The sequence below is a fragment of the Canis lupus genome, chromosome 10 (assembly GCF_003254725.2).
Source record: "Canis lupus dingo isolate Sandy chromosome 10, ASM325472v2, whole genome shotgun sequence".
Taxonomy (NCBI): domain Eukaryota; kingdom Metazoa; phylum Chordata; class Mammalia; order Carnivora; family Canidae; genus Canis; species Canis lupus.
The window spans coordinates 21,795,495-21,815,445 of record NC_064252.1 but is presented as its reverse complement, the minus strand read 5'-3'; the positions used below and the strand labels follow the sequence as shown (position 1 = coordinate 21,815,445).

The 19,951-nt window shown below is 55.7% G+C and overlaps 1 protein-coding gene across 5 annotated transcripts in view; it reads left to right on the top strand.

Moving 5' to 3' along the window:
• Positions 1–17,954, top strand: part of ARHGAP8 (Rho GTPase activating protein 8) — a 66,764-nt gene extending 48,810 nt beyond the window's left edge. For all 5 annotated transcript variants that reach the window (XM_035721747.2, XM_025456779.3, XM_025456788.3 and 2 more), the window contains exons 9-13: positions 7,991–8,064; positions 10,008–10,085; positions 10,767–10,895; positions 14,660–14,763; positions 17,358–17,954. In XM_035721747.2, the coding sequence (XP_035577640.1) occupies positions 7,991–8,064; positions 10,008–10,085; positions 10,767–10,895; positions 14,660–14,763; positions 17,358–17,672 (700 nt within the window). In that variant the 3' untranslated portion in view covers positions 17,673–17,954. The remainder of the gene's footprint in view (positions 1–7,990; positions 8,065–10,007; positions 10,086–10,766; positions 10,896–14,659; positions 14,764–17,357) is intronic.
• Positions 17,955–19,951: the final 1,997 nt, after the last annotated feature.

Genomic DNA, 19,951 nt, shown 5'->3' with positions numbered 1-19,951 from the left:
GCATCCTTGCGGAGACTGGCCCCGGCCCTCGGTGCTGTTGGTGGAGTTCTCGTGCTTGTCGCGGGGGCCACGTGGTAAGGAGTCCCCTGTAAATCGTGGAGCACGAGGAAGGGTGGATTTGGTGGCCATCCACCTGACGAGTCACTGCAGAACGGTGGCAGATTTGGGTTGGGCCGGGCCCGGCATCCAGTTCTGCCCCCCTCGGGGCTGTGGGGCCTCCAGCCGGTCACCAAGCCACTCCCAGCATCCTCGTCTGGTCTCTAACTTGGGCTCATAAAATCACAGTGGAAACTGAGTGAATAAGATACAGGAGCAGGGGCTGTGGGCTCAGACTCGTGGCTCCGAGCCCTGGCGGCACATTCTTGTCCATCCTCCAGTTTACCTGTGTGGGTCCCAGGCCCCCCAGCATGTAGCAGCTTCAAGCAGCCACCGTTGTGTTGGTGTCCCGACTTCCGTGGGCCAGGAGCTGGGCAGAGCTCAGCGGGCGGGTTTGCTCTGTGTGGTGCGGCTGAGCCCACTCGGTGGTGCCCGGCGTGGTTGGCTACTGTCCTCTCTAGTCTGGCCCTCCTGCCCCCCGTGGGCCTAGCTCAAGCCTGCCGACTAGTCCAGAGTGACCTCCCCACCTATCACCTGCAGGTGCCATCTAAGGGAGTGCGTTCGCGGCCCCCAGGCCACTGACGATCCTCCACATGTGTGGCCATGGCCTGGTTTTGTGAACCCTCTGAGCCTCGGTGTCCTTATCTATAGATGGGGTTTATCATGGAAACTTCTAGAACTCTCCCAAAGATTCAGTGAGTTAATACATTTTTGGGCGCTGGAGCCACATCTGCACAGTACAGGACCTCTGGCGGCCAGTCATCGACAGCATTAGCGGCACCGTGGGTGAGGCGCTCTGTGACCAGGGTCATCGACCACAGTGACTCAGACGAGAAGTCCGTAGGCGTCATGGGGTCCACACACGGTGCTGGGGGACGGAGGACAGGGAGCCTGCGCCCTGCAGAGAGGAGCGAGGAGGCCTCCTCCTTGGAGGAGGACTGTGCCCTGGGCCTGGAGAGAGGGGTGGGGAGGGCGCACCGGAGCCAGGAAGGCAGGTGTGCTGGGCGGAGGGCGGGCTGCGAGCCGGCACTGAGGCCCGAGGTGTGGGAGAGTCGGAGCGCGGGTGGCGGATTTCCCTGTGCCTGCAGCATTCGAGGTGAGATGCATGTGGGGCTGTGTGCCTGCGTGAGCATGTGCCAGGCTGGGAGGCTGTGCAGGCCTGATAAAAGGGGGACTGCCTCTCCGGGGGTCCCAGCTGCAGTTTCTTGTCCCGAGAGAGGACAAGAGGAAGCCCACTTGCTCGTGAGTGAGCGTGCCAGGGCCTTCACAGGAAAGGAGTCTGAAGGCGACAAGGATTTATGTGTGTTTACTGTCACCACCCGCACAGCATCCTTGGCCAGGAGGGTGCCGTGAGTTGTATTTTATTTATTTTTATTTTTTTAAAGATTTTTTAAAAAGCTATTTATTCATGATAGACAGAGAGAGAGAGAGAGAGAGAGAGAGAGGCAGGGACACAGGCAGAGGGAGAAGCAGGCTCCATGCTGGGAGCCCGACGTGGGACTGGATCCCAGGACTCCAGGATCGCGCCCTGGGCCAAAGGCAGGCGCTAAACCGCTGAGCCACCCAGGGATCCCGAGTTTTAGTTTAATTCTTCCTTTTACAGATGTTGAGTCTTTGGGTCGCGTGATGTCATTCGGCTGTAGGTCACATCTCCTGACTATTTCTGGAGTCGCAGGGTGTGTCCTAAGGGCTTTGCTCGTGCTCACTCAGCCACCCTGGTAGCAGGTACGACGATCACCCCATTTAACAGAAGAGCAAATAGAGGCAGGCGGCGGGGTCAGGTCGAGGGGTGTGTCTGGGTCTCCCGGCTGCGGTGGCAGAGCCAGGATTGGGTCTCAGGAGGTCTGATGCCAGAGCTCACACTTTCGGTTTCCCTTCCTGTGCGTCTTGGTGGTAACCCTCCTCCCGGGGGCTAAGCGTGCCATGGGTGGATGATGTCCGTGCCGTTCATTGCCGTTCATTTGTGGCTTACATTTATGTCCCAGTGCTGCTGCTGTGCCGAGGCTGGATTCTGGAGCCTGCCAGTCTGGGTTTGCATCTTGGCTCTGCACTCATTTGGTCAAGTAGCTTAAACTCTCAGGGCCTCGGTTTCCCCATCTGAGTTCTAGTGGTTTCTCAAAACAGCCTCTGTGTTCTCACCTCCGTGCACGTTCCCTGCGTTCCCTGCACATCCCGTCTCCATGTGTCTAAATCCAACATCCTCAGTGTGTCCCTAAAATACCTCCTCTGCAGTGCTGGACTCTGAGCTTCCTGAGAGCGCACATTCTTCCCATGTGTATTCATCAGCTCTTCCTAGGCTGTGCCGCTTAACAAATAGTCTCAGGCTCAGGCAGGGTCTAGTGACAAAGTGTTTATTCCTGGTCAGGTTGTGTGAGGTGTGGGTGTAGGCAGTGGCTCAGCTCTGCTTCGTGTGTCTTGTGTTTCTGACACCAGGTGGGAAGAGTGGGCTCTCGGGGTGCAAGCCGCTGTCGTGCTGGAGGAGGGGAGCAAGCATGGCCGAGCCCAGCTGCAGCAGTCTCGTTCAGAGCATCTCCTTGGAGGTGGTGAACATCATGCCTGCTGCCATCCCGCAGCAGGTCACATGGCCAAGCCCACCATCAGTGAGGCAGGGAGGTGGCCATCCTCGGGAGAGCCTGGCAAAGCAGAGAGGGAAGGAAGACTTAGCAGTGAGCACCAGCTGACCCCACTGTGGTGCCCAGCCAGCATTCTGTGTCAGGAATAAATAGCACAGAAATCTGCTCTTCTCATCCGCCCCCAAGTAGCCACTGTTACTGTGTCTCACATCCTGTGTTGGACACCGGATTTGAAGAGATTGAGGCTGACTCAGGCCTTACACACACATCTGGAATCATTTCCTCGGGATGAATTCCTAGGAATGGATGGATTTCCAGAATCAGAGAATATGGCCATTTTTAAGGTTTGGGGCACATACTGTTGACTTCCATTCCAGAAACGTCATATATGTCTTAGAGCCTGATGCCATGAGTCGCCACCACACACCAGAGCTGGGCCCTCTTGCCCTGGAACATAGGGGCTCCCGAGGGAAGTGCACAGCTCCTGGTCAGGCCCTCCTTCACCTCCTGGAGGACACCCTCCCACGTTCTCAGGGCCTTCCATCTGGGGATCCCTCCAGGCTCACCCACAAGGTGGGAGGGTGATGGTGAGGAAAGAGTCCCCGACCCGAACACCCCCTGCAGCTCCAGGACCCGGATCTAGTCAGTGCGTGACATGGAAGCACGGATGCCTTTAGCTGGAGGAAGGAGAGCTGGTGCTGGCAGGAGGGGCCTGGACCAGCGTCCTCAAGGCCACCAGGGGACATGGAGCCTCAGAGCTCGCTGAGCATCGGGGAAGTCAGTGCCAAAGAGGAAGGAAACATCCTGAGGTTGTTCCAGTCAAAATTTTTGCATCAAGTGTAGGTCTAGTGAGGCCCGGAAGACCAACTAGTATACCTTCGACCCTTGCTGGAGTTTTCCATCATTTGGTTATTGGCTTACTTCCAGCCTCGTGTTCCATTATAACAAAAACATATGCCAGTGGCTACATTTTAACAGTCATTTTTGGTAACAGCGGTGCTGTTACTACATACACGTCTCTAGGAGTCACAGAGAGATAATGGACTGTGCACCCAGCCATGGGGTGCAAACAGTCTCCCCGCACTAGGCTCCGTGTTCATTATCTGTGAAGCAGGGGGATGACAGCCTGTCTCATCCACCCGTTCCCTGTTGGAATCCAATGAAACTATGGATGTGCAAGCGCATAGCAAGGAGTAATGCTGAGTATTTGCAAGGTGACTACTCTTTCCCAAAGAGTGGGGGGTTGCTGAGCTTTGGGCTGTTCTTGGGGGAACCAAGGAAAGAAGGAGAGGTCCAAGTTTGTGTGTTAGAATCGGAGGGGTAGCTATACCTGCCCCATTCCTGTCCCCATTACCCCAAGGGTCTTACTTGTTGATGGAGCAGAATGAGGGCCAGGGAAGCTTGAAGGGTACCACGGATTGTAGCCAGGCCTGAGGCCACCCCTCTGCCTCCAGCAACCCTGCAATGATAAATGGATGACTTCTGCTTCTTGCCACGATTGAGTCCCAGAACAAATTAACTGCCCTACCTGAAACTAGAAGATTTTCAGCCATTGAGCAGCATGCAGCATGGGATTGTGATCCATGAGAGAAGAGCCCCCAGTGGGACGAGCCCTGGGGTTCCTCCAGCCACTGCCTGGAGAGCATTTCCAGGCCGCAGAGCAGAGAGAGGCCAGTCAGTGCTTTTGCAGACATGAGGGAACAGAGCTCTGAGTTTGGGGGGGCCGTAGGTGGGTGACATTGTGGGACAGAGTTCTAGAGAGGAGGGAGCTGCATGGAGAGCTCTGGACATCTGCAGAAGGTCCCCTCTAGTCTTTGGCTGTTTAAACGATTTCTATATGAAAGGAAATTCAAAGCACCACTGGAAGGTAGTAGGCCCCCAAACTATTCAGAGCTTGCACAGGGCTGGGGACGATACTTGTTCTCCCAGCTAAAGTAAGATCTTCAGTACCGAAGGCATTGGGTGGAGTTCCCACCTTAGTAGTGGAGTTACATTAGTCCTAGGCTGACCACTGCTCTAGAGCCTCCCTTGCAAAATTAAAAGCAGTCCTTGAAAGTATCCCAGATGATTTAAAGCAAGACAGAACAACGTTCATCTCCATTCAGAGAAATTAAAAAAAAGGAATCTAGCAGCCAACAATATAAAGTTTCCAAAGAAAAAGTATAAGGTGGAAGCAGGAAAACATGTTCTGTAACTAGGAGAAAACTGATCAGTAGAAACAGACCCAGTATATTAGTGTAGGTTCTCTAGAGAAACAGAACCAGTAGGATAATTATTATAAAGGATTGGCTCGTGTGGTTACAGAGGCTGAGAAGTCCCAATGTCTGCAGTTGGCAAGCTGGAGACCCAGGAGAACCAATGGGGTTGTTCCAGTCTGAGTCAGAGTGCAACGGCAGGGGAGAACTAATGTCCCAGTTCAGAGAGGCAGAGAGACTTAATTCTCCCTTACTTGGCCTTTTGTTCTATCCAGGCCTTAAACAGATTGGAGGAAGGGTCACCTGCTTAGGGAGGACAATCTGCTTTATTACTCAATCCACTGATTCAAATGTTAATCCCATCCAAAAGTACCCTCATAGACACTCCCAGAATAATATTTAACCAAATAGCTGGGTATCCCTCGGCCCAGTCAAGCCATACAAATAATTCAAAATGAAACATTAAAAAAAAAAAAAAAAAAAGAGCAACCTATAGCAGAGAACACACACCACGAGCCAATGCTGTTCCCATCACCTTCCCTGCCTCCGCTTTGGGCCCTGCAAGGAACATGTCTTCCTTTGGGCACCTGCTGCCGGGAAAATTCATGTTCCTGACCTATGTTTAGTTTTGTTGTACCATTTCTATTTCATAGTCATATGTTTAACTTGTAAAATAGACTGTGATATTATTACATAATGAATTAAAACATAAATTAGAATATTACAACAGCCTTTAAAAAATTAATATTATAGCTTAGGGTATATATAATTGGAGTTCCAGAAAGAAGACAACAAATATTTGAAAAACGTTTTTTTCTAAATTTGTTAAAAACTAGGGGATCCCTGGGTGGCTCAGCGGTTTAGCGCCTGCCTTTGGCCCAGGGTGCGATCCTGGAGTCCCGGGATCAAGTCCCGCGTCGGGATTCCTGCATGGAGCCTGCTTCTCCCTCCTCCTATGTCTCTGCCTCTTTTTCTTTCTCTCTTTCTCTCTCTATCATAAATAAATAAATAAATCTTTTTAAAAATTTGATAAAAACTAGAAACCCACAGGTTCTAGGAGCTCATTGAACCACAAGCATAAGAAACATGAAGAAAATGACACCAAGGCACATCATAATCAAATTGCTTAAAACCCATGACAGAGAAAATCTTAAAAGTAGAGGGAAAAAAAGACACTAGACATAGAAGAGCAAAGAGTGACAGCCAATTTCTCTTACAGAGATGCAAGTCAGATGGCAGTGGAGCAATATATTTTTCAAATTTTAAAAGTTCTTATCTTTAAAATTTTTTTAAAGATTTTATTTATTCATGAGAGAGAGATGAGAGAGGCAGGCGCTAAACCACTGAGCCACCCAGGGATCCCCCAAATTTTATTTTTCTGAACTAAGATGACATACTCAGTAAAAACCTTTCAAAAATGAAATACACAGTAAAAACTTTCTCAGATAAACTGAAGTTGAGAGGGTTTATTTCCAGCACTTCTACACTGTAAGAAATGCTACACTTCTACACCGTAAGAAGTGTGTCAGACAGAAGAGATTTAATGCCAAATGGAAATTTAGATCCTACAAAGGGATGAAGAGTTTTAGAAATGTAAATATATGAGTAAATAGGAGATGAATAACACGTCGGAGTACTGTACAATGGGACATTAACACAAAGATGTGGTTGAGGAGTGGAGCTTTATGGTGGTAACATTCTTACATTGTAAGTCAAGTAGTGTAATATTTGAGGAATAGACTGTGTATTGTAAAACTAGGCCCACTACAAATAAAGAGACACAACTAATATATTAATAAGGAGATAAAATGGAATTCTAAAAAATAATCAGCAAAACAAGATCAAGGAAAGAAGAGAAATTAATAAAGAACAAATAGCAAGATGGTAGACTTAAACCACACCATATTGATAAATACACTAAATGTAAGTGGCATAAACATTCCAGTTAAGAGAGATTCTCGGTTTGGATTTTGTTTTTGAAAAGGAAGATGTTCCTGATGTTTAAGATATAAAATGAGGGGTGCCTGGGTGGCTCAGTCTGTTCAGCATCTGACTTTGGCTCAGGTCATGATCTCAGGGTCCTGGGATCATGCCCTGCATTGGGCTCCCTGCTCACTGGGGAGTATGCTCGTCCCTCTGCCCCTCCCCTCAATTGTGCACATACTCTCAAATAAATAAGTAAAATCTTAAAAAAAATAAAATATAAAATGTTAAAAGACTGCAAATTAAAAGTAAAAGGAGGGGCACCTAGATGGTGCAGTCAGTTGGGTGTTGGACTCTTGGTTTCAGCTCAGGTCTGATCTCAGGTTTGTGAGATTGAGCCCCATGTCGGGCTTCCCACTCATTGCAGAGTCTGCTTGCGTTTCTCTCTCCCTCTGTCCCTCCCCACTTTGCACGTGCTCACTCTCTCTTGCCAAAATAAATAAATAAATCTTTTTAAAAAAGGTAAAAGGATGGAGAAAGATATGCCATGCAGCCACCAACCAAAAGAAAGCTGGAATGGCTGTATTAATATTAAGCAAGATAGACTTCAGAACAAGGAATAAGCCAGGGACAAAGAGGGACATTTCATAATAGTAAGACATAATTTTAAAAATCTGTGTGCTAGTAACAGAGCTTTAAAATACACAAAGGGGGATCCCTGGGTGGCGCAGCGGTTTGGCGCCTGCCTTTGGCCCAGGGTGCGATCCTGGAGACCCGGGATCGAATCCCACGTCAGGCTCCCGGTGCATGGAGCCTGCTTCTCCCTCTGCCTGTGTCTCTGCCTCATTCTCTCTCTCTCTCTGTGACTATCACAAATAATAAATAAAAATTAAAAAAAAATACACAAAGGAAAAGCTAGTAGAACCGAGGAATAAATGGATGCACAGATCTGTGAGGAGACTTCAGTGCCCTTCTCTAAAGGATTGATAGGACAAGTAAGAACCAACAGTCTGACCAAATCTCATGCTTCTGGGCCTCCCTTGTGCATTCCCCTCTGCCTGGAATTCCCCTCCCTCTTTTGTCCTCCATAGGCTCCTACTTATCCCTCACAACTCAGCTTGTGTTTTTGCAGCAGTGTGGAGAGGACCAGAGTCTCCCGTCCTGCCCAGGTAAACACTGTTGCCTCCTTCCCTTTTCCCTCAGCCTCAAGGACAAAAATCAAGGTGAACTCATCCCTCCTGTCCTGAGATTCACAGTGACATACCTAAGAGAGAAAGGTGAGTGAGAGCTGACTTGAGCCAGGGACATGAGGGCCTGGCCTGGGGAGCCCATCTCACGTCCTGAGCACCCTGCAGACCAGGGAATTGGAGGGGCTGGAGCCCAGTGCAGGGATGGGCTCAGGCACATGGATTGCTAGCTTTGAATCCTGGCTTCACTGTGTACTAGCTGTGTGACCTTGGGTAGTTACTTACCTTCTCTGGGCCTCTGATTCCTCATCTGTCCAGTGGGGTTAGTAACAGTAGCCAATTGATGGGGTTGCTGTGAGGCCTGAATGACACAATACATGTAAAGCCCTCCAAAAAGGAGGTGCATGATATCTTGGTTTGCAGATGCAATTGCCCATGGCGTGGGTGTGCTCAGTGACCAGAGAGGGTGAGCCCTGTGGCTCCTCCAGACTCCTGAGGCCAGAGCTCAGACCCACAGAGAAATCATGGAGGTGTGGAGGCTGCTTTCACCCTGGGAGAAGGAGGATAGTTCTCTGGGTAGGACAGGCTACCAGGGAGGGGCGGCCACTGCAGGTGCAGGTGCTGCAGAGTGGGGGTGGGGGTGCATCAGATGAGAAGTGGGAGCCACCATGGCTGGGGTCCCTGGGGCTCTGTTACCTGGCATGTCCCTGGAACTGCATGTTCTCTTTTTTAAAGATTGTATTTATTTATTCATGAGAGACACAGAGAGAGGCAGAGACACAGGCAGAGGGAGAAGTAGGAACCCTGTGGGGAGCCCGATGTGGGACTCAATCCCATGACCCCGGGATCATGCTATGAGCCGTAGGCAGACGCTCAACCGCCGAGCCACCCAGGCGTCCTAACCTGGTCCCTTTTTAAAAAGCTTGCCTGATTAGGTCAGGCCCACCCAAGATAATCTCCATGTGGTAAGGTCAGCTGCCTTGGACCTGCATTCTGTCTGCCAAGTCCCTCAACTGTGGCATATGGATTAGTATTTGAATGAATACCTGGAAGAAAGTGTCTGTCCCGCAGGGTCCAGGGATTTGGGAACCACCTTGGAACGTTTACTGCAGTGTCTCAGAAAAAAAAAAAGAGAGAGAGAGGGACCAGCGCATGCAAGGGCCAGGAGTAGTAGGGAGCACGGGGCAGACTGGAGGCAGGGGCAGGGGACCGGGGAGGCCGGACCGTGCGGGTCCGTGTAAGTCCCCACGGGAAGCTAACCTGCAAAGACGGAATGGCTCTGTGCACAGGCCGATCAGAGTTGGGTGTGTACCTTGAATAGTTCACTGGGCTTCAGATTCGAGAAGAGATTGTGGGGGGTGGGGAGCCCAGTGCTGTCCCATAAGACTTGGGAGGTTCTGTGTTTGCAGAGTCCATAGTGGTAACCTCTAGCGGCAGGTGGCAGTAGCACAGTCGAGCACTTCCTGTGTGTCTCCTACACTGGGTGACTGGATTTTTGATTTTATTTAATTGTTACTAATGAAATGTGCATTCCAATCACCCTGTGCAGCCAGTGGCTGCCATAGCGGATGGGTCAGCGGGGAGGGTGCAGCTGTAGGAATGAGGGGAAGCAGCCCCCGCGGAGGCCTTCGGATGCCGCACGCGTGCCGAACCTCGCCCGCTGGTCCTTCCTGCAGCCCTCAGAGGCAGGGGCTCTGCAGACAGGGCGGCCGGGCGCAGAGAGGCGGTGTGCTTTCGCCGAGCTCACACAGGAGTTGGACGGACAGAGTTGGGCTGGACCCCGGGTCCATCTGACCAGGTTCTCCCTTCCTGGGGGCCGCAGAAGTAGGCCGTCGGGTGGGGATGGGGAATATGGTGGTTCGAGGAATAAATAAAGGTGAAGATGGTGGAAGGTGGGGGTGGGAGGGAATGAACCAGGCTGGAGAGCATTCCCCGCCAGCCACAGGGGGGTGATGCCTGGGTAGGAGGTCGGAACATTCTAGAAGCTCGATGTGCGGGGACCTGTGAGATGCCTGAAGGCTCTCTCTCTGTAGGACTCCACGCCGAAGGCTTGTTCCGGAGGTCGGCCAGTGTCCACACCATCCGCGAGATTCAGCGGCTGTACAATCAAGGTGAGCCTGCCCCCCGGAGACCCTCCACGCTGAGCCTCCCACGTGGCGGCCTGTGCAGCCCTGCAGGGCCCACAAGGCCCACAGGGCCACAGAGTCCCAGATGCCGAGGTAGCGTAGCTCCCCCGCCCCACCGAACCCCCAGAAGAGCCCAGGGCCCGGGCAGCCGCCCAGGGGAGCCCCAAGTCCCGGCTCCCGGGACAGGTGGCTACACGCTACCATTTTGCTTTTAGGTAAAGTCATACAAAAGCCTTTAGGGCTTTTCGGCTCCTGCCGCCTGGACTGTGGCTTGGAATGTGGGGACCGTTCCACGGGGTGGCCGTTGGGCGGCCCCTCTGGCGGGCTTGGCACCGCTTTCTCAGCTGCACCAGGGAGGCTCCCGTGGGGCGCCGCACGCTCTCATCCTTCCTTACAGTCATGCCTTGTCCCGTCCGGTGACAGGCCCGTCATGGGGTCCTGCGGGCTGGCCCTCCTCTGTCCTGGGTGCTGGGCACCCGCCTCCTGGCTGGGACCAAACTACACAGTGGGGGTCAGTGGCGTGCCCCAGACCTGGACAGCGGAGGAGGGCGCGGTGGCAGCATCCCCGAGGCCAGCGGATGTCAAGGGTTCTAAAGCCCTGTGCGCCAGAGCCACCGTGAAGCGGAATCCCCAGCCCTGTAAACTCAGACCTCGCTCTGCATCCAGGGAAGCCCGTGAACTTTGATGACTACGGGGACATCCACCTCCCTGCCGTGATCCTGAAGACCTTTCTGCGAGAGCTGCCCCAACCACTGCTGACCTTCAAGGCCTATGAGCAGATTCTCGAGATCACCAGTAGGTGCCTGCCCTGGGGAGCCAGCCCAGGGCCAGTCTGGGGGGCGCGGGGGCGGCCCGGCATCCTCCTGTTGGGACCTGACCCCGTGGACCACAGTGACCACGGCCAGGCCGGGCCTCCGCTGCCCGTGGGGAGGGGGCGGGGTTGTCAGGTGCAGCTGGGCTGGGGGGTGGGGTGGCAGGGGGCGTCTGGATTTGGGGCACGCCGCCCTAGTCAGGGCGCTGCCTCCCTGCCCTCCCAGCTGCTCTGGAGGAGCTCCCCCTGTCCAGCACCTTTGCTTCTGCATCTAGAAAGGGGATGGGGGTAGGAGACTTGGCTGTGCCGCCCAAGGCCCCCCAGGTGTGGGCAGATGCCCTCACACCTTCTCAGAACAGTTACCGGAGACAGCTTGCACTCAGAAACCCTGCCTCCGCCCTTGGGGATGGGAGTCTTCTACCCTCAGGACTGTCGCGGGGACCCCAGAGCCGTCCCTGAGATGTGGGGAGATCCCAGCGTCCTCACCCCAGCCTGCACCCCTGCCCCCTCCTGTGAGTGTGTTTCTCCCATCAACACACCCAGAGGGCCCGGTCACGCTCCCTAACCCCCTGCCCTGACGCTGTCTCCCGCGTGTCCCTCCGTGTGCCCTCATTCTCCCTGTAAAGTGCCAGCCATCTCGGCACAGTGGGAGCGTGGCATGGGCCACACCGGCCTCCTCCCACATCTGTTCATCTTTGACACGGGCACCTGCTGGCTGTCCCCAGAGCTCACTGGTGTCATTGAGCCGAGCCACGCACTTTATGCACATTTAATCCTCAAGGTAGCCCCACTTTTATGCAGATGGGGAAAGTGAGCTCAGAGAGGTTAAGTGACAAAGTCACACAGCTAATGCCTGGTGAGGCCCAGACCTGGACGCAGATCTGCTCAGCGCTGAGCCACGCCCTTAACCTCCTTGCGGCACAGGAGACGGTCGTCCTGGCTGCGACTTCCTTATGCCAGGTCCCGTGCTGGGCACTCGTGGACAGGAGGGCGGTGACCACGCGGGCCCTGCTCGTCAGGAGCACCGGGCTAGCTGCGGGGACAGGCGCGTAGTTGAGCCAAGTGTGGGGGATTCACGCGGGGGCAGCGTGTCTCCAGGTGGGCGTCGGCGTTCACAGGAAGGGAAGCAGGGGAAAGGCAGGCCGGGCAGGACGGCGAGCAGAGGTGGAGGCTTGGCAGTGCCACCAAGGTTCTCGGACTCCCCCAGGCCCCCCAGAGGGCTTGTGAAAACATGGGTTGCGGGGGCCCACCCCAGGGTTTCAGATGCAGCAGGTCCAGGTAGTGGCCCAAGAATCTGCATTTCTAAGCCCATTCCCAGGTGATGCAGATGGTCCGGATTTTTGCCGTGGAACGCCGAGCTAAGGGGATCGAGGCACGGCCCGTGGGTACAGATCTGGCCACAGAAAGATCAAGTCTGTGAGGGGTGAAGCTCGACCAGTGGCCCCTTTGCACCAGGGAGTGGGGCCGGGCTGGGGGCTGATGTTGAGAATTTTTAAGAATTATACTATGATGGAAATAACACAAGCGCATAGTGTAAAAGAACAAACCATCCCAAACATCAACAGGGCAAAGGCTGTGTAATGGGATGGGAGTCCCTGCCGACCCCTGCGGTCCCACGGCAGTGGCCACCCGCGGCGGCTCCACGTGCGCTCGCCCCTCGGCCAGGGATGCTCCTCTCCTCTCGCGCGCTCTTCGAGCCTGGCTTTCTCAGTGTTTTCTGACATTACTCATCTCCTCCTTCCCTCCTCGTGTGCGTATCTACTCATCTCTTTAATGCTTGTGTACGATTCCATCAACCGTGTTACACTCTGGGTAAACATTCGGGGCGGTTCCAGTTTTGTGTTGCCACCTGCTAATGTCAGGACTCAGATGATCCTGAAGTTCCACTCGTGGAGAAACTGAAATGCTTCCAGAAGCCGAAGACCCCATGGTCTCACTCGGCCCGGCTGCGTGGTGACAGGCGCAGGGTTGCCAGATTCAGCAATAAAAAATACAGGATGCTCACCTCAACTTGATTCTCCCATATACAAGGACTATTTTTTAAAAAATATAAGTAATATTAGCCGTTTATTTGAAATGAACATTTAACTAGGTGTGCTCTGTTTCATCTGGCAGCCCTACTCGGGTGGGGTGGGTTTTTCCTTGAAGTGATGTGAAAGCGAGGCCTTCGGGGGTACGCTCAGGAGGAATGGGCTCCCCGGGGGCCTGCAGTGTCCAGGGCACAAGGAAGTCACAGCCAGGACGACCGTCTCCTGTGCCGCAAGGAGGTTAAGAGCGTGGCTCAGCGCTGAGCCATGTCTGGGCCTCACCAGGCATTAGCCGTGTGACGTTGGGCGCGTCACTTAACCTCTCTGAGCTCACTTTCCAAAAGCGGGGCTGCTTGGAGGGTTACATGTGCATAAAGTGAGTGGCATGGCTCATGGCACCGCTGAGCACCGGGGACAGTCAGCAGGCTGCTCCCTCTCACTCGCCCCCGAGTGCTCTTTCTCCAGGGGACCGTAGTGGGAGCTGGAGGTGGCCCAGTACGAGGACGTGCCCTGGGACCACAATTCTTGGGAACATGAGGTTGAGGTCAGGAGCCTGAGGTCCAGGCCACACTACGGTGTCCTCCGAGCTTGTTGGTTTCTTGGGAAATACTATTTCACGAGAACTCCTTTTACCCTGGCATTACCTACGGCAGCTTGAGTTCGTGAAAAGAATGGCTTTTTAAAAATTTTTAATTTTTTTTAAAGAATAGCTTTTATTAAAAGGCTAACGAGGGCGTGCAGAGTGGGGAAGTTTGTGCTTGCAGCGGGGACTGTGTTTGGAAGGCACCCAGTGTTCAGGGCTTAGCTGGGGGAGGTTAGTGTGTTGGAAGAGTGGGGAGTGCATGTGTGCGTGTGTGTGTGCATGTGTGTGCACGCGTGTCTGCAGCCGGAGCACGGTGAGCACCCTGTGAATCATGGATGTGCGTCGCTTTGACTTTTTTGTTTTGTTTTGTTTAAAGATTTTATTTATTTATTTATGAGACACAGAGAGAGAGAGAGAGAGAGAGAGAGAGAGGCAGAGACACAGGCAGAGGGAGAAGCAGGCTCCATGCAGGGAGCCCGACGTGGGACCTGATCCCGGGTCTCCGGGATCACGCCCTGGGCTGGAGGTGGCACTAAACCGCTGAGCCACTGGGGCTGCACTCACTTTGACTTTTTATGGTTTATGGAGCTGAGTGGAGGCTTTAGTTACGGGGAGAGTGGGGGGGGTCTGAGTCTGTGGCTGCTCCCCCAGGCCCCCAGTGGGTGTGGGCCCCTGAGCCACAGGGAATCACTCACAGGTTAAGGCCTTTCTGTAAAGGGCCACGAGCCCATCTTTCAGCTCCGTGAGTCAGTCTGTGTCGCCACCGCTCAGCTCTGTCCCGCATCGGTAGCCACCGGGGACGTACAGATGAGTGGGTGTGGCTCTGGGGCTTTCTTGACGGAAGTGGGCCACCAGGCCACAGGCTGTAGTTTGCCGACCGTGGTCTAGGCCATTCCCGAGTGTAGCTTGAGTGACTTGCTCTGCGGGCTTTCTGGCAGGTAGCAGGTGCACGAGGCGGTGTGAAGAAGGGACTGGAGCTCTCGGGACGGAGGGCTCAGCAGGGAACAGCCACGGGGCCGGGAAGTGAGCAAGGGCTCCAGGCCCAACCTCGGGACAGTCCGTCCTCGGGGCTGTCCTCCTCTCTGCGCCCGTGCTGTCCCCTCGGGAAGGACTCAGGGAGAGCCCTGTGCCGCTGTAGGTGTGGAGAGCAGCCTGCGGGTGACGCGCTGCCGGCAGATCCTGCAGAGCCTTCCAGAACACAACTATGCCGTCCTCAGCTACCTCATGGGCTTCCTGCATGAGGTGAGTGGACAAAGCAGGCCCCGGGGCTGGGGTGGGCGGAGGGGGAGGCCCAAACTCCATGCCTGGCCCAGGGGGACCCTCCTGCACATGGTGCCCATGCAGCCTAGGGGCTCGGGGCTCCCTCTCAGCCCAGAGGACTTCCAGGCCTGACTTTGCTGGGCAGGGTCCATTGTGCCTCCCCTGCTGGCCCCACACGTGGCTGCCCCCGCTTACTGATAAGACCTGCTGGGTGGGGAGGGGTCCCCTGCTCCCGCGTCATCTCCTGCATGGCCCGTCGGTGGAGGGGAGGCGGCTGTGTCCCCAGGCCAGGGCACCGGGTGCAACGTGGGTGTGAGCAGCCCGAGCGGGCCTTTCCTGTGAGAGGCCATGAGTGTCCTGGGGTGGCCGTAACCCAGGGCCACGGACTGGGCAGCAGCTTCAAACAGTAGAAATCTATCGTCACGCTCCTGGAGGCTAGAAGGCCAGCCAGGTGTGGACGGGGCCGTGCTCCCACTGAGGCCCTAGGGGAGGGTCTGTCCTGCCCATTCCCGCTCCCGGTGGCCCCTCGTCCCTTGGCTTGTGGCCGCCTCACTCCTGCCTCGGTTTCCACGTGGCTTTGTCCCCTCCGTGTGGCCAGTCTCCTTGCGCTTTCTCCTATAAGAGTGCCCGTCATTGCATTTAGTCCGAGTCCTGGATAGAACAGGATGATCTCACTTTGAGACCCTTAATTCCACCGGCAAGGACCCTTTGTCCACGTAAGGCTACGCCCACAGGTCCCAGGGAGACCCCTGTTTTGTGGGGCTGCCATTCAGCCCCCTGCACAGCGTAAAAATGAACAGTGAGAGAAACACCTGTCCTGGCTCTGGGTCCAGGCTTCGCTCCCCAGTCCGGGCAGGGAGCAGTGGTCTGCGAGGTCACCAGATCCAAATGGGCCCCCACCTTGCTCCCAGACCCACCATCCTGTCACATGACCCTTCCTGGAACACCTCACCTCTCCAGGCCCTTCGTAGGCAGTGTCGGGTACAGGTGTGAACGAGGCAGTGCTGGGCCTTGGGGCTCCCAACCACGGGGCACGGGCCAGAGCTTCTTACTCCCCACGGTGTGGTGACACCATGGCAGGGGCTGGCCCAGGGTCTTCGGGGCTTCTGTGGGAGCCCTGCTCCATGGCAGGTGGCCTGGGGATGTGATGACCAGGGGAGGGGAGGGGACCCCCAGGCACAGCCAGTGTCACATGTTGGAGCCTGTCAAACCCCACCTCTTAGGTTTGTGTGTGTGTGTGTGTTTTGTTTCTTAAAGATTTTATTTATTCACAAGACGCAGAGAGAGAAAGAGGCAGAGACACAGGCAGAGGGAGAAGCAGGCTCCATGCAGGGAACCCGATACGAGACTCAATCCCAGGACCCCGGGGTCACACCCTGAGCTGAAGGCAGATGCTCAACCGCTGAGCCACCTGGGTGTTCCCACCACCTCTTAGTTTTAAAAATAAACTATTTCGGGGGCACCCGGGTGGCTCAGTCGGTAGAGCAGGAGACTATTCATCTTGGGGTCATGAGTTTGAGCCCCACGTTGGGTGTAAACATGGCTTTAAAATAAAAAAACTATTTCGTTCTCCCTCTTTATCACTTGATATTGTTTCTCAGAAGCCGAAAATGAAGTTATCCTAATCATTTTTTCTACTTCTTTGTCATGAGCTGGAGATGGGTTTGTTCTCTGTCCTCCGCCAGGGCACTGACGTTAACACGTCCACAGGGCTTGGCCCTGCACAGCATTGGCTCCTGCAGGGGATTGGGGGCTGCCTGTGTCACGGAGGCAGGGCTTGGGCAGTGTGGGCATCCTCACCAGATCCCCAGGAGGTCACCGGGCCGTGCACCTGTGCTCCCCCGGGTCCTGTGCTCTCCCATGGCCCCCGAGGCTCTGCACTGTCCTACTTCTGATTCTTGGAGGTCCCCAGGACCCTGGAGGCAAGCAAGAGATCGGGCCAGGTAGCCCCCCTGCCACCTTCTGGGCCTCAGTTTCTTCATCTGTAAAATGGGTGATGTATCCTGCTGCTTGGGGTTGTAAGTGCTGTAAGGCCAGCTCCCCCTACCACCACCCCCAGTCCTCCAGTGACCCCCATGTGCTAGTCAGTCTTGACTATGCCCAGCTCATCAGCCAAAGCGTAGATATCAGAGGGACGCCCGGGTGGCTCAGGGGCTGAGCGTCTGCCTTCGGCTCAGGGCATGATCCCGGGGTCCTGGGATCGAGTCCCACATCAGGCTTCCTGCATGGAGCCTGCTTCTCCCTCTGCCTGTGTGTCTGCCTCTCTCTGCATCTCTCATGAATAAATAAATAAAATCTTTTTTAAAAAGCACCAAGTGTAACTACCAGGGACGTGGTCTGGCTGGGTGACCCCAAACACCAAGCTTGCACTCCCCCACCCTGAGGGGACCTCCCCAGTCCTCTGGAATGGAAGAGAAGACGGGGGTGCTGAGGAGATCCCAGAAGGAGCTCACGGGCGGTCAGAGCCAGAGTGTCCCGGAGCATCAAGACTGAGTCCTTCCTTCTGCAGCGAGGTGGCTGCACAAGGCCAGAGCAGAGCCCACAGTCACTCCCCGGGTCTTGGGTGTGTCCTCCAGGTGTCCCGGGAGAGCATTTTTAACAAGATGAACAGCTCCAACCTGGCGTGTGTCTTCGGGCTGAATTTAATCTGGCCGTCCCAGGGGGCGTCCTCCCTGAGCGCCCTCGTGCCTCTGAACCTGTTCACCGAGCTGCTGATCGAGTACTACGGGAAGGTCTTCAGTGCCCCAGAGGCCCGTGGGGAGCCCCGCGCCGACACCCCGGGGCAGGTGAGCCGGGCGGCCCCTTGGCGAGAGGCCACAGGGGAGACAGACACCCCGCGGGCCCCGTCTCGCCCCCCGCGGCCCCCAATGGCAGCCGGGACCCTCCGCTAGTGCTGGAAATGTCGCATTGAGGGCTCTGTGTGCTCCTCGTGCTTCGTAAACTCACCATTCAACTCTTGGCGAGGGACGCCCGGGTGGCTCGGGTTGAGCATCTGCCTTCAGCTCAGGGCATGATCCCGGGGTCCCGGGATTGTGTCCCTCATAGGGCTCCCGGCAGGGAGCCTGCTTCTCCCTCTGCCTGGGTCTCTGCCTCTCTCTCTGGGTCTCATAAATAAATAAATCTTTAAAAAAATGTTTAAAAAATAAAAAAACTCCTGGCGAGCCTTGTAGTGAGCAGCCGGGCGCTGGCCCTTCTGCGTCGTTCTTGGGCTGTGGGCTGAGATGAGATGACGTGTCTAGAATCACAGTCCAGCGTGGCTAAGCCGGAGGTGGGGGCTTGTCGGTGGGGTGCCTGCGTCCGGCATCTCCTGCAGCTGTCCCGCCGTGTGGTAAAGCGGCAGCTGCGAGCCTCGGCTGTCCACCATCGTCTGGGGCGGGCAGCCAGGGCAGCGTCTCTCCTGCTCTCATCCGGGCTTGGGTGCGTGTCGGGCTGGCTGCAGGTCAGCTGTGGGGACGCGGCTCCCCGGTGGGCGTGCATGTGGCCAGTAGGCCAAGCGGGGCGCACCGCATGCGTGTGGGGGCACCAGGACAGGTGCGTGCAGTTTGCAGGCTTTGGCTGGTGGCCTCCACGCTCGTCCCCATTGGCCAGAACCAGTGTCAGGTCCAAGGCCGAGGTCACAGTGGGAGGGCTCGGGATTGGCCATGGGCAGGGTGGATATTTGGGGCTCAGGCAGCCTGAGCCCTCCACGTGGGGAGATGCGCCCTGTGCTGGCAGCTTAGGTACAGAGGAGAAAGGCATTCCACATTCGTAGCACGGAGCCCCCAGATTCACCCCGATGGACAGGCTCGGCTCGCGTGCCCACCGCGACCATCGCAGTGGCCAGGTCTGCACTAACTGGCTGGGGCCTACGCCGTGTGCCCCACCCGGGGCCAGGGTGATGGGGGGCTGGCGCCCCAGAGCGCCCCAGACATGTCAGTCTGCTCGGGCCGTCACAACAAATAGCACAAGCTGGGGGCTTAAACGATAGACGTTTATCTCTTATGCGCTGAAGTCCGGAAGCCCCAGGCCCGGCACCGGGTGAGAGCCCTCTTCCTGGCTTGCACACGGCTACCTTCTCACAGTGTCCTCGCACAGCGGGACGGGGAGAGATGGAGAAGGAGCCAGCCCTTGGAGTCTCTTCCCATGGGGACACGGATTCTGCTGGCTCGAGACCCGCTCTTGGGACCTCATTTAACCTTAATTACTTCCGCAAGGGCTCCTTCTCCACTTACAGCCACACTGGGGTTTAGAGCTCCATGTATGGATGCAGGGGTGAGGGGACACATAGCTCCAGACTGAATGGTGACAGGCATCCTGCCCCCCTCCACCGAGTGTTAGTTGTGTGCCAAGCACCCCAAGCTCTTGCTGTGCAGAGGAGAGGGGAGCAAAGAATAAATGTCTGCTGCAGGTTTCCCATCAGCCTGTGCAGGCCTGGGATGGGGTGCTGAGCCCCCACTGAGCGGTGCCCCCCACCAGGTGCCCGTTTGGGTCCTGGGGTCGCCCAGGGCTCCACTCTGGGACTTGGAGCGAGCAGGTGCCCTTTCTTCTCACCTTCACGATATTAATTCCACGCCCTGACCCGCAGGTGTGCAGTCCTCTGCTCTGCTTATCTTCTCTGTCTCTAAAGAAGGGGACGTGTGACCTTGGTGCCACCTCCCAGCATGTGTCAGTGGACGCTGGCACCTGCTGCTGCCGATCAGTTGGACCCAAGAGTGGGACAGTGCCCAGCTCCTTTCTCTGAGCCATTCGCTGGCACGGATTCCATCCTGAGTCAGGGTCGGAGCGCGGCGTCCCTGGGTCCTGGCCGTCCATCCAGTTCGTAAGGACGTGGATCCCGTTAAAGTACGCGGAGCACAGGAGGTGGCGCTGGGTTGCGGGCTGCTGCGAGGGGGTCCCTGCCGCTCACTGAACCATCTTCCCTGGAGAGGAGGGCTCCGTGCGTCAGGTTGCTTGTGGTCGGAGGCCGGAGGACAGCAGATGGACGATGCGGGGGTCACAGGCTGGCAGGTGTCTCCCTCTGCCGGGTCCCTGCTGCGGGTGGGGTGGTTCTTGCTCGCTCCCCACCCTCACCATGCACCAGCTCTCCGGCTCCTTCATGCGCCCTCGGCTAACCCAGGCCAGAACGGTCCTCATGCGCAGCTTGGAAGGTGACCATGGTTTCATTTGTTCCCTCTTTTGCCACCAAACCTTG